Source organism: Etheostoma spectabile, chromosome 17, assembly GCF_008692095.1.
Source record: "Etheostoma spectabile isolate EspeVRDwgs_2016 chromosome 17, UIUC_Espe_1.0, whole genome shotgun sequence".
Classification (NCBI taxonomy): domain Eukaryota; kingdom Metazoa; phylum Chordata; class Actinopteri; order Perciformes; family Percidae; genus Etheostoma; species Etheostoma spectabile.
In genome coordinates this window covers 15,994,440-16,007,079 of record NC_045749.1, presented here as the reverse complement: position 1 = coordinate 16,007,079, position 12,640 = coordinate 15,994,440, and the positions used below count along the sequence as shown (strand labels likewise).

Here is a 12,640-nt window from a genome sequence, read left to right as displayed (position 1 = left end):
ATTTCTTATCCGGAGCCTTTTGTAACCAACGTCACACAGATTCCTTCATGTAACCATCTAGCTACTGTTGCCATTCATGAAAGTCGGACACATTTTCTCTTTTTACGACGATACCCAGTAGCCTAGTTTTTGAAGTGTAAATATCCAGAGGGTTCAGTGTAGCATCCATCAAACTGCGATGCCAAATGGAAGTACAATTTAATGCTCTCTGGCTTAAAAGAGTCACTTATGTGTACTGCTGACACATTTAGCTGAGTGGAAATGTGTTAATGGAATGAGTACCTCTGTCTTGGTTCTTGTGGGGACAGCAATTGTGGTCAAATATACACTAAAGACATGCAGTTTTCCAATATAAAATAGAATTTGTTACATCACATTTACACACCAATCAGTAAGAGAGCGTCTCAAAAACGCCATCTTTTGATTTCAAAAGATGATACAAATGTCATATGTAGCAGTTGAAGCTAGAGATAGGACTCAAAGCCTACAGATGCTCTAAATGCTTCTTCTACTGTTCTGATCCCTCCCTGTGTGTCCAGAGATGTCAAAGCATTACAACCAGAAAGCAGGCTTAGAACAGGACCTCCCCACTATCACCCAGAAGCTCTGTACCACCACAGAGTGCCTGCTGGGATCTTTGGGCTCTCTGACCAGCAGCACTGGCAAGGTATGGCCAACAGGGGGCAGGCAGCTGGCAGGTTTATATTCCCTAAATGGTATGTTCAAACAGCATGTATTATTTGTTATCTGCAATGCTCAAAAGCTTACTTTTAATTAGCAGTGAGATATGGATCACATTGGTAAATTTGCCACCACAGTACGACAGGACTCAGGTGTGCAGCGGTTAAATGTTCAAAAATACAGTCCAACTCGCAGCTTGTACAGCTGCTCCCCTGTCAGAGTAAAGGGATAAATGATTTCTCTTAGTGAATTAAGTGAAGCGTTGGCTGAGATGTGTCTGCTGAATAACACCCTGTGTGGAGTGAGCTGCATTTTGAGAGTGATCATCTCTGCCGGCAAAAGCTTAATTGCTCAGACATTTATCATCGTGGACACTTGGTGGTGTTATCATCTCTGCTGTAAACACACTGGTAAATTTGAGGCTAAACAGAATGCTGAGTATCTGCATTGAGATATGCATAATTTTTGTGTCTTTAGCTAAGGAGGCTGCAAAAGATCTCTTTAATTTTAATATGAGACATTACGTCACTGTTTTGTTGCAGATTGCCACTTTTTTCAGCAACAACTTGGACTTCTTCACATCATCAGGCTACAGTCCAAGAGGCAGCACAGTACCCCTTAACCCCTTGCAAGCAGAAAGTATGCTGGCCAACAAAAAGAAAGCAGCTGCCTATATCCATGCTATCAAAAAGGTTAGTGTATGCCTAAGTCCGATGGTGAGTTCCAGGTCTTAGCTCATGACAAAGTGTGACTGATACTTTTGTAGTGAAAGCCCCCAGAGTTGCTATTTTATCTACTTTTTTCAGTATTGTATTGCCCCTGCACTTTATGACTAATTTTCTTGTTGTTGCTTTTCTTTTATTCTTTCTTTTATTAAAAAATGACCGTCTTACCACTATACTTCTTGTTTTGTTTCTTCATTCAGGCCAGGCCGCAGTCTGTTCCATACAAAGAAGCCCTGTCAAACCGTCGTATTCTCACCAGCTCCACTGAGAGCAGAGAAGGTCTCACTCAGCAGGTTTGACACTCAACTCAAAGACTCTTCTAAAAAAATAAATAGCATTTCCGTTGATTGTTTGATTTAAAGATTTTACTAATCATTTTTCAAATAGACTCTCAGTGGTATGTGGACAATGTAACCGTGTATAAGTCAGTCAGTGTGCCCTAAAAGGTTAAGATTTTTGTTTATTTAAAATAGCAACTGTGCTGTCACTACCCGATGTGAGTCGAATGCAGATGTGAGTTGCGCATGCGTCACTTTGCGATGTTTGAGCTGACATTAGCAATCAAACAATCATAGATAGCCAAAAAAAAAATTTGAAATTATTTCCATCTTCTGTTATTGTTTGTAATGAGAAAAGTTTAGTGTTTTATGAATTTCGCAAATTTCACGCGTTATGCCGTAAACCGTCTGAGAATGGCCAACTCACATCTGCACTCAACTCACATCGGGTAGCGACAGCGCATGTTGACGAACATTTATGTAAATTTTGTAGATTATAGTTATAGTATAGGAAAAGCTGGAGAAAAGTGCAGAATTCTCAGTCTTAAAATAATACAAAACAGTCTTGTAATATTTTGGACATTTTGCAGACAGCGTCTCTTTAGGGATTGGGTGTAAAGAATTGGCTAGTGAGCCTCTGCATGTTTTGTCCCTAGAAAGTTCAAAGAGTTTGTTTTGTTTTTCTTTATTTTTTTTATTTTTTTTTTAAACATGCCCTTCAATTTGCCAAATATGCCCAGTTCCATATCAACCTGCTTCAATTTGTCACTTCCTCACCAAGTTTGCTATTAAGCACAAAGTCAGAAAGATTATTGTATAAAGATAGAGCTTATTGGGCTTTTGTCCACTGGTCTGCTCTCCCCATTGGCCTCCTGCAGGTGCATCAGAGCCAGGAGAAGATTGCTCGGCTGGAGCAGGAGAAGGAGCACTGGCTCCTGGAGGCCCAGCTGGGGAAGGTGCGGTTGGAAAAGGAGAACCAGCGCATTGCCGACCTGGAAACGCAGCTCGCAGCAGCTGTCGGGGGAAGTCAACACTCACAACCAGCTGCAGCCGGCACACTCGCACAAAGCCATGAGGAAGTGGAGAAAGAGCAGAAGCCTGCTGGGAGAGAGACCACGCTCTGTACCAGCCTGGTACAGTTACGCTATTGGCTGTCATACTTAGTTTTCGCTAGCAGGGGACATTTTCTGCCCATGGCACTGGTGTCTGATGCATGGCTGATTTGCTTCAACAAAGGGAGTGTTGCCGTTCTTTTTTGTAGCTCCCACGCTAAGCAAGTTTTTTGCTTAAAATAACTTAGACTTCCAATGTGCTGATGTGGCAGGTTAGAAGATTACTATTGTTTATGCAGGTCAGTGCAGAGTTTGCAGTTCAGTTACAATCCAGAGCAGTTGACTCACTAGTCTCTGTACTTCTTGTGTATTAGCTTGTATGGGTATTAGCAGTGTTGGAGGCCTGTTTTATCTTAAAGTGGATTGGTTTTTAACATTTGATCTATGATGAAGTTCCTGACATGTTTCTCGCTTTGGTCTTTCCACCAGGTTGGCATGTTGTGCACAACACCTACAGTTGAGCATGTGAGCGGTCCTACTCTTTAAAACCATATTAACAGAGTTCCTAAAATATTTCCTTTAAAAAAATAATTTAATTTAAATTCATGATGTGTTTTAGAAGGAAAAACTGTCTTATCTAGCTGGATGTTGTGTCTGTGTTTGCAGATGGGAGATGAGGAGTCCAGGGAGCAGCTGATAAAGACTCACTACATGGCCAGAGTGGGCGAGCTCACCACCCATGTCCAGATTTCAGACAGCAAAGCTGTGCACTTTCACTCTGAGGTAAAGCCCTAACTAAACTGCTCCTTATAGCAAAGAACTGAGCTTTTTGTCATACACAGCCTTGCTAACATTGCATGTCATCTGGAAACAGATACTCTTATAACCTCCACTAAACGACCAAATACATTTAGTGCACAACAGTCACTTCCTAATGTGTACTATTTTGTCTGCTTCTTTAATTTCCTTGAGAACAGAGAGCATAAAATCTGCAGAAGTGAACCTGGTTTCTTTGTTCTTTCCTCTTTGGAAATGTTTTTGGAGTGCCATTATTACCAAGCGTTGCTTTTTTTCCAAGAAACTGACAGCTTATATTTTTAGTCTTTCGGTGAGGCTTGATCTGAATGTAGATACTTCTCTAAGTGACATCCAGTCCGTTTGTGACTTAACTGGCATGTCATTCATCCACATACGGTATCGTAGCAACAGCGATGACTTCATCTTGAGTCTGTGTCTTAAGTATTAAACTGTCACTGTTTCAAACATTGTGCATTTACCTTTGGCGTTGTCCTCAAATATATACCCATTACTCAAAGAAATATCTCCCTTTATTGGTTATAAGATCCGTAAAGTATTCCGGTCATGCGTTATACCTATCGGGGCAGCAATTGTTTACTTTCCTTTTTTTCCCTTTGTAGTGTCGAGCTTTGGCCAAGAGATTAGCCATTGCAGAAAAGTCACGGGAGACTCTGAGCGAAGAGGTCAAACTGGCTAATCAGAACATCACACGCTTGCAGGTAAAAAGCAGTCTCATTACCAAAGAGCTTTCTGTCCAAGTATAGACATTAGCCTCCTCCCAACTGAGAAGACATTGTAACTGTGATGTCTCTCACACAGGATGAGTTAGCTACGACAAAGAGGAGCTACGAAGACCAGCTCAGCATGATGAGCGACCACCTGTGTAGTATGAATGAGACTTTGAGCAAGCAGAGAGAGGAAATTGACACGCTCAAACTGGGCAGCAAGGTACAACCGCCTTTTTATCCTTTTAAATTCAAGCTCTTGTCAATTCAAGTGTTTCTTAAAATGTAGCTTCGCTCTCAGGTTTGTTTTTAGCTGTCACATGCCGTCAGTCAAATACATCTAAAAGCTCTGTCATTAAAGCGGAACTCTTGCCAAAATACAACCTAGGGTCTTTTTGTGAATGTACCCATGTCAAACTTATGTTTTAAAAGCATAATTAGGACGGATGCGCCACTTTTAAGATTTACCGTACTATTGTTTTTCGGTCAAATGGCCTTTTAAATGGGAGTGCTAGGGGACCTAGTATGATCACATCAAAATCACTATTTTTAAAACTCAAAGAAGCCTCGACACAACATCATCAGGGGCTCTACACATGAACTCAAGCATTGACAACATTGTTTGTTTTCACAGAGTTTACTAAAAAGAAAAGTTTTGATCAACTTACTGTAGCTGTTTTTTTCCCGCTAGCCGTCCAATCTAGCAAATCAAAAATAGTCGAGGGAGGAGAGTAAAGATGGAAAGCTCCTAAAGCTTAGTTCCATATAAATGCATGGATAGTTTGTTGTTTTGTAGTTAGTTAAAAACTATATTGACCTTGTAGTTGAAATAAGAATGACATGACATTTCCTCCTGTGGAGTCCTGCATTTGCATTCAGAGATCGACTCTTTTTGACCGACAAGATGGTGGATAGAGTAAACGACAACAGCTAAAGTGAGTCGTTCAAAATCTTTTTAGTAAAGTCTGTGTAAACAAACAATGTTGTTAAGCTCGAGTTCATGTGTAGAGCCCCTGGTGATCCTTCGAGCAAAGTTTCGTGTTGTGTCAAGCCTTCTTTGTGTTTTAAAAATAGTGATTTTGAAAAGGCCATTTGACCGAATAACAAAGATACAGTAAATCTTAAAGGTGGTGCTTCCGTCCTAAATTTGCTTTTAAACGAAAGTTTGACTCGGGTACATTCACAAAAAGATCCTAGGTTGGATTTTGGCGAGAGTTATGCTTTAAAGAGGAGTGATTAAAAATCCAGTGGCTTCAGGAAGTGTGAAGGATCATTTCAGTTTTGGCAGTGAAATGTGACATTGTAAAGTTTCAGTCAGTAATGAGGTAAACTGGGAGGTCAACTGCCGGGCCTGATGGGAAAAGCACCTGCTGGAACCATCTGAAGAAGTCGTTAAGTTAAATCTGCAGAAATGAGAGAGGCCTGTTTTTTTTAAGCGTGCATGTTCTTGCTTGTGTGCACACAGATGGTTTGTGTGTTGGGAAGTTGCAGGACAGAACATGTTTGAGACCTGAAGGTGGTGATTTTCTTTTGAAGGCCAGGGACCAGCCTCAGCATGTTTTTAGATTTTTAAACCGAATGCAAAACAAATTTGAACTTTTTTAACTTGCTGCACTTAAACGCAACACAGTACTTAAAATATTATCCCAATCCTGAAAATTACTTGATTTACTTATTTTGCGTAACTGAGCCCATGTTTTTTGTTTCCTTTAGGGAAATGCCAAAAAGAACAAAGGTCGCTAGAGCTGCCCTCTAAACTCTGGCTCCATTTTGGCATCACAAAGGGCACCTTGAGAGAAGATCTGGTTGTGGAGCCTTCCGGCAGTCCTGGTCCTGTCCTGGTACCAACACTACCACTGTCACCAAACCACAGGACGGCTACATGAGCCTCAGATTCCTCTACTGTCAGGCAGTGGCAATACAAATGTAGTTGTATGGTGGCTTGAACATGTTTGACTGAAGATGCTTCTTTTTTCCTTTTCCCTTTTCACGGCACCAGTTCTAACACAACATGATTTGCTAAAAAATGCTTTCTGAAACTGTACCGGAAGCTTCTGCTTGACCTTTTGGACCAAGCAGGGTGGGACAGAGAAACAGCTTTTCCCCAAAAGGGACAGAGGAAGATAAACAGTGGCAACAGTTAGAAGTTGATAATGCTTACTGAAGTCAAGACTTGAAGACCAAACCCTGTTGATCAGTATGTGTACTTTTCCTGCTTTTAACGTACGTGTGAGAGAAAATGAAACCGCAAGCTTACTGCTTATCTGTGGGTGCAGGCAAACAGAGTAAATGTTGGTGTGGCGGTATGTGTGCACAATGTTGTCTCCTAGTGTGACCGTGGCATCAGGCTTTACAACTTGTGAGTATTGTTTTACACTTAGATTTTAGATTAAATTTGAGATTATTTGCGCAAGTGGTTTCAAGGGCCTGTATGTGTTCATACAACATAAAACCCCTTACAACACATGCATAGATCACCCGCTTCTGTAAAGAAGGGCTTTCAAAAACTGGATGAACAACTAACAAAGACACACTTTAAGTATTCCTCATTTTGAGAGATTGTCAGTCATGTGGGAGTGGAGAAAAGACAAGAAAAAAAATGTCTGCCTTGAAGCACTGATTGACCTAGATGAAAAGGGGTAGGATGGACAAGTCAGAGCTTGTAAATGGTGTCTGTCTGTCTCTGTGAAGTTACTCTTTAACAATAGATGTTTTTATCACCAAAGTAAGTTGGATGTGCACTCAGAAGCCTGGTGTGGCACAGCGGTCAATACATTCATGTTGTAATATGTATGGACATAAGGGTCACTATGAATTTACACTCATTTGAAATCATGATATAATTGTACTCTATAATTTTCTAATTATATAAATATATATTGGGAGGTGCCAGAAGGGTTGGCCCATACTGTAACTGGTGCTTAAACATCTTTGACTTGTGACATTAGGAAAAGAAAAGAAAAGCCCAGCAGTTGTTATGAGCAGTTAATTCAAACCCCTATTTGCCAGTCTACACCTGCCAGCAAACTTTTGATCATAAAGATTTGCCAACAGCCCCAAAACTGATAACAAAAATATATGTATTCTCACAATGTAACCTGTTCAAAAGCACATGAAAAATATGTGAAACAAAATAAAACGCTTGTTCAACATTGAAACGCTTCATGTATTTCAATTCATAGGTTATTAAAGATCCTGTCTGACCTAACTTTTCGTGCTGTATTTCTGGGAGTTGGAGGAGACTGGAATTTTAAATTGCTTATAATTTATCCCCCAAAAAAAAAAAAGCCAGTAACACCCTAACCGCTGGGAAATGAGGCAGCACCACTGAACTGGACAGATGAGAACTCGAAGATTACTGTTTGATGCCGTCACTTTGTTTTGAAAAAAAAAATGTATTTGAATTTATGATGCTTTTATGTACTCACGGTAAACTACGTCGAAGTAGTACCACTTATTTATGCATTCACAGGCTTTTGATAGTAATATTGAAAATGTTTATAGTTTGGTTGTCTTCACTTTTGTAATTAAACTTAAACTTAGCTTCACAACTAATAGAAACACATAAAAGAGATGTGCGGTGGTGGAAAAGTGTCCTACCAAGTCTACTGCTTGAAATGGTGTATTGTTATACACTTCTCAAGTAAGGCAAAATTAAAACAGGGCAGAGTTTATAGTTTTCTTATAAATAACGTGAATCAACATAAAAAAGGACACAGGTTGTTCCTGTACAACCCCTTTTATTCTTTACAAACATTCTGAATGTTTTATTTTAACACCCCAGGTGTAATTAGATGCTATATATGGGCCTACGGCATATACTTTGAGTTGAATGAATTGTTTAGCGTTGTATGTCCAGTTTTTGATAAACAGCCTACAACACCTCAACTCTAAAATGAATTAAACTGAGCATAACATCATTTATATGTCAAAACGTGGGCTTATTAAATCAAAGCATACATTGATTATTAATTCCTGGCTGGCAAACAACTTCCTACAGCTCAATGAAGATAAAACCGAAGTCCTTATTGTTGCTCCGGACACTAAAGCTCCCAAGGTTACACAGCTTGTGGGGTCCTTTTCTTCAGTGGTACAGTCCAAACTGAGACATCTTGGTGTTATATTTGATAATAACATAAATGTTGATCAACATATCAAATCACATGTTTCTTTCATTTAAGAAACATTGCCAAACTTAGAGCTGTTGTTTCACCATCTGAGCTTGAGATGATCATTCATGGTTTTATACCATCCAAACTTGATTACTGCAACTCCATTTTCACTTGTCTTAGCAAGTCGTCCCAGCACCGTCTACAATCATTCCAGAACTCAGCTGCAAGGCTATTGACCAGGTCTAGCAGGATGTTGCACATCACTCCAATTTTATACTCATTACATTGGCTACCGATCAAGTTCAGGATCCAATTTAAAGTTCTTGTTCTGGCTTATGAAGGTACATGGTCTGGCACTAGTTTATATCCCAGATCTGCTCCAGCCGTACACTACTACCTGTGGAACGCCCTTCCTATTGTCTTACGTTCTGCAGTCTCGGTTGAAGCTTTTAAAAAACACATTTGCTTAAATTTACTCATGTTTATAAACTTTGGGGTTTAAGTTTAAATCATTGAAATGATTTTCATTGGTCGTTCAATTATTTTCTTTTTTTCCCCTTGTTTACTTTCTGTTGGATTGCACTTTATGTTTAGAAACGTTTATAATGTTAAGCACTCTGTGACTTTATCTGTAAAAGGTGCTTTATCAAATTAACTTATTTGTCCAATTGTTTTTACAGCACCTTATTTTATCATAATGTACCTTAGCTAGCCTATTCTATCTGAATGGGTATGTGAGTATGTTTAAGTAGAGTAAATGGTAAGTTTTCTTTTATGAGACAAAACAATTTCGTTGTATATGAACATACCTCGAACCAAGGTGAATTGTTTCCCTTTTCTTGCTGTGATTTGCGCGCCCATCTGTTGACTGTGAAATTTCCTATAGCCATGAACGCACCACGGATCTGTTCACTCCATATGATTCCTGCGGTGTCCTGTCCCACTGTGAGACAGTCTCTGTGAACTCGGGAGGGGAAGCGCTGCGCTGTTAAAACTCCCAGGATTTACACTCTGCCATTTTGAGGAAAACAGGCCGACATCAAGAGTACAGACGCGTCCGTTAAGCAGAAGTCATGACCTGTATAAGTGTACTACCACTGTGCATTTGTGAGTATTCATATCTACTGGTCGCACACAGGTCTGTTTTGGGAGAGCTGGGATCCATGTCCGTGGGAAACAACTTAAAACTGTTTTTGCTTTACTCTTCGTAAATGTGGACTCAGTCTGTTGTCAGTCGTTGCTCGGGTTGTGAGTGAATGACGTGTGCTGTGCTCATAAGGTAGCCTAGAGTAGGCTACAACAGAGTGATAACTTTACTCAGACTTCGCATCAACAAAGACGCAGAAGTGAACCCAGAAGTGGGCCTCTCTGCCCGGGGACATGGGCCTGGTTCTGTTGTGGAAGACAACGTGCTGGTACTGTTTTCTTTCTCCAGCCAGAGTTGTATATATCTAGTTGCCTGGCATTTACTGACCCCACGGTGCAAGAATGCGCTGTAATAGTGCAACATGTTTATTTGCATAATAGGCTAGATGACAGTTATTAGAAATATACTACATATTTGTTGGCCCTTCGTGGACATTTGTATGCGCTATTCTTATGAAACCATGCTTTTTGGTTAGTTTTTTAAGTCCCTATAGTGAGACTTGTCACTTTATAGCCACTGTTGCCAAGTGACGGGATAATGGTAAGTGCTAACGTAGCGTAAGAACAACCAGAGTGGAGAGTCAGTCATGTCTGTTTGTAGATATGTAGCCTACTAGCTAAAATTAGCTAACATTAGCTAACATTTAAGAAGCAAAAACTACCAGACCAAACAAGGCTGTACTAACAAAACCCCTGACTGTATTGAATTGAACAGTTGTTTATTTTTATTGCTTGAATGAAGACTGTGTTTTTACTTCTGTAAATGTTACAGTCTTGTTTTGAGGATGCTCTAAAATATGTTATATGCTTTTTTTCCAGTAGTTTATTCTTAATTTCCCCTGGCTGTCTGAGATCAAAATGAATCACTATTGCTTGAATAAATGCTTACATAGTGTGTTTTTTTTGTTTTTTTTTAACTTTTCTTTTTTAAAAATTCAGTTGACACACACTTCTCCCATTCATTCCTGCTTTTCTGGATAGGAACAAACTTACAATAGATCCCCTGGAATTATTGTTTTATAAGTAACATAACATTGATTTAATCAGTGTGTTTGAGGTGTGAGAAGAGGAAACAAAAGCAGCAACAGCCAAACTTTCTGTTCTGCTCTGTTTGATGGGAGGACAGAGCTCACTTTGCAGACAGCTTCAGTGTTCCCACTGGAAATGGGTCATAACATTTTCAGCTCTGCACTAGATTACATAGTCATTGTGGTCACAACAGTAGTTACTCTCCCGTCAAATGAAAAAAGGGATTGTGTCTTACTTTGTTTAGTTATATACTTTTCTAAGGAAAACTATATATTCTATAGTGTGAGTACACAGGAATTATCTGGAGAGTCCAACAGGAACTTGTCTCATTAAACAGGAACCATCTGTTTGCCAAGTTAAAGTTCATATTTTGTGTTTTTTTTAATATTCAGCAGTTTTATTATAAACCACAATAGTTTCCTCGTAGTCATCATTTGTCAGGCGACTGTTGAAAATGGCTTCCTGTCATCAAGGGATTTGTTCAAGTCAATACAAGATTATATAATAACAACATACCAAGAACTCCTCATGAAAATTTAATTTAATGTTAAATAAGTAAATGATCATTACAATTATAGGTCATATTAGGGTTGAATGCCAAGAAGTAGCATATGTGTTCTCTCATATCACCTTGGTTAGTAGCAGCTTGTGATTGCTGTTCCTCTGTGAATTGAAATTTCTGTGTGTTTGTGATACATTGTCACGTTATTCTAGACACATGCTATTTAGGTACATGTTAAATAATTTTGCAGCTTGACAGTTTTGACAGTTGCACATGTAATTGGATCTGTTTGGAGCTTTCTTATCAAAGTGCTGACTGGCCTCCTTTTTTTTAAAGCTAATGAATGCATCTATTTGGCAACCTATTATGACTCAGTTTAACCCGATAATTAAGTGACTTCAGACACTAAGTAATTGTCCATCTGGTGTGTGTGTGTGTGTGTGTGTGTGTGTGTGTGTGTGTGTGTTATTTTGCCTACCTCAGGTATAGCAAGTGCAGTCATTTCTGTAAGTATAGTAATGATAAAACTGACATAATGTATAGGATTAGACTACTCTTTGTCTTAATTGCAGTGCTGCAATTTAAATGAGAACCAAACTAAACAGTTTTTAAAGACTTGAACAAAGCTGCTCTTTATGATTATAATTCTTGTCCTTGCATTACTTTATAGTTATGTGACCCTGTCTTAAAAAAAGACAAAAAAATAAAGGCAAAGTTGTAAAAGTAATTACTCAGACCGCTGTTTACACATTTAAAAAAGCACCTAATTATTGTAATATGGCTGTCTCAATCCCCGGTTTTGTTGTGATTGACAGTGATAAACAACCAGACAAACCAGTTTATGAATATATGGTAATATTTTTTTATAAATTTGATAAAATGACATTAAGATAATATTTGTTGTCAGTTCACACGGATAGAGCTGGCTGGTATTTCCTGTGTGCAAAGCTGCTTGTCCCCGAGGAACGTGTGGAATGTATTCTTTTGTCCTCTGTAGATTTAGCAGCGTCTCGTTTCTGTACCGCCAGCTACAGAGCCCTGGAAGAGACGGCAGACTGGAAATGATTCTGAAAGACTGTCAGTAACCCCCGTGGAGAACTCATCCTTCTCGGTGCCCGTCTCTTTTGCACCAAAGCTGAGGGATTCTATAAGACGGAGACGAGGGTTGAACTCATTGTACGTCTGTGTGCCATTGTAAACATCCCCTTATTAGAAATATGTTCTCCAATGTTTGACTGATAACGTGTCAATCCACCACCCCGAAGCAGAGCCCCCACTCCCCAGTTTATTTATAGCTAGAGGAACTTGCCACTGGATGTCTCCTTCATGCAAGTCATGGCTGTGATCTAAAAGGGAGGAGGAGGAAGGCTATAATTATGGCTTTCTGCTTTCAATCTTTTTTTTTTCGAGATATTTATGGGGCGATGTGGCTTCAACATATGAGCTGATGTTCCAGCACATCAAAAGACACACTGTGATTGACTGGCTGGAAAATTAACAGCACAATTGTATAAATATTACTACATGTTATTAGCCTGAATGCCATTGTTGTTTAGCAATGTCGCCACACTTTCACAGCATGTAATATCTAT

General features: G+C 39.4%; 2 protein-coding genes and 1 long non-coding RNA gene across 3 annotated transcripts in view; 2 read left to right on the top strand and 1 right to left on the bottom strand.

Annotated features, from left to right (window-relative positions):
• Positions 1-7,417, top strand: part of LOC116705599 (protein phosphatase 1 regulatory subunit 21) — a 15,006-nt gene extending 7,589 nt beyond the window's left edge. The window contains exons 14-22 of the mRNA XM_032541892.1: positions 540-667; positions 1,224-1,373; positions 1,607-1,699; positions 2,563-2,817; positions 3,226-3,261; positions 3,403-3,519; positions 4,155-4,253; positions 4,354-4,482; positions 5,973-7,417. Of these exons, the coding sequence (XP_032397783.1) occupies positions 540-667; positions 1,224-1,373; positions 1,607-1,699; positions 2,563-2,817; positions 3,226-3,261; positions 3,403-3,519; positions 4,155-4,253; positions 4,354-4,482; positions 5,973-6,002 (1,037 nt within the window). The 3' untranslated portion in view covers positions 6,003-7,417. The remainder of the gene's footprint in view (positions 1-539; positions 668-1,223; positions 1,374-1,606; positions 1,700-2,562; positions 2,818-3,225; positions 3,262-3,402; positions 3,520-4,154; positions 4,254-4,353; positions 4,483-5,972) is intronic.
• Positions 937-8,827, bottom strand: LOC116705603 (uncharacterized). The gene is made up of 3 exons (XR_004335972.1): positions 8,766-8,827; positions 3,624-3,628; positions 937-947 (listed from the first exon to the last, which is right to left on the bottom strand). It is a non-coding gene; the product is annotated as an uncharacterized LOC116705603 (long non-coding RNA).
• A 377-nt stretch (positions 8,828-9,204) lies between these two features.
• Positions 9,205-12,640, top strand: part of LOC116705602 (stonin-1) — a 16,406-nt gene continuing 12,970 nt past the window's right edge. Inside the window, exon 1 of the mRNA XM_032541898.1 lies at positions 9,205-9,478. The gene's annotated coding sequence lies outside the window, so the exon portion shown is untranslated. The remainder of the gene's footprint in view (positions 9,479-12,640) is intronic.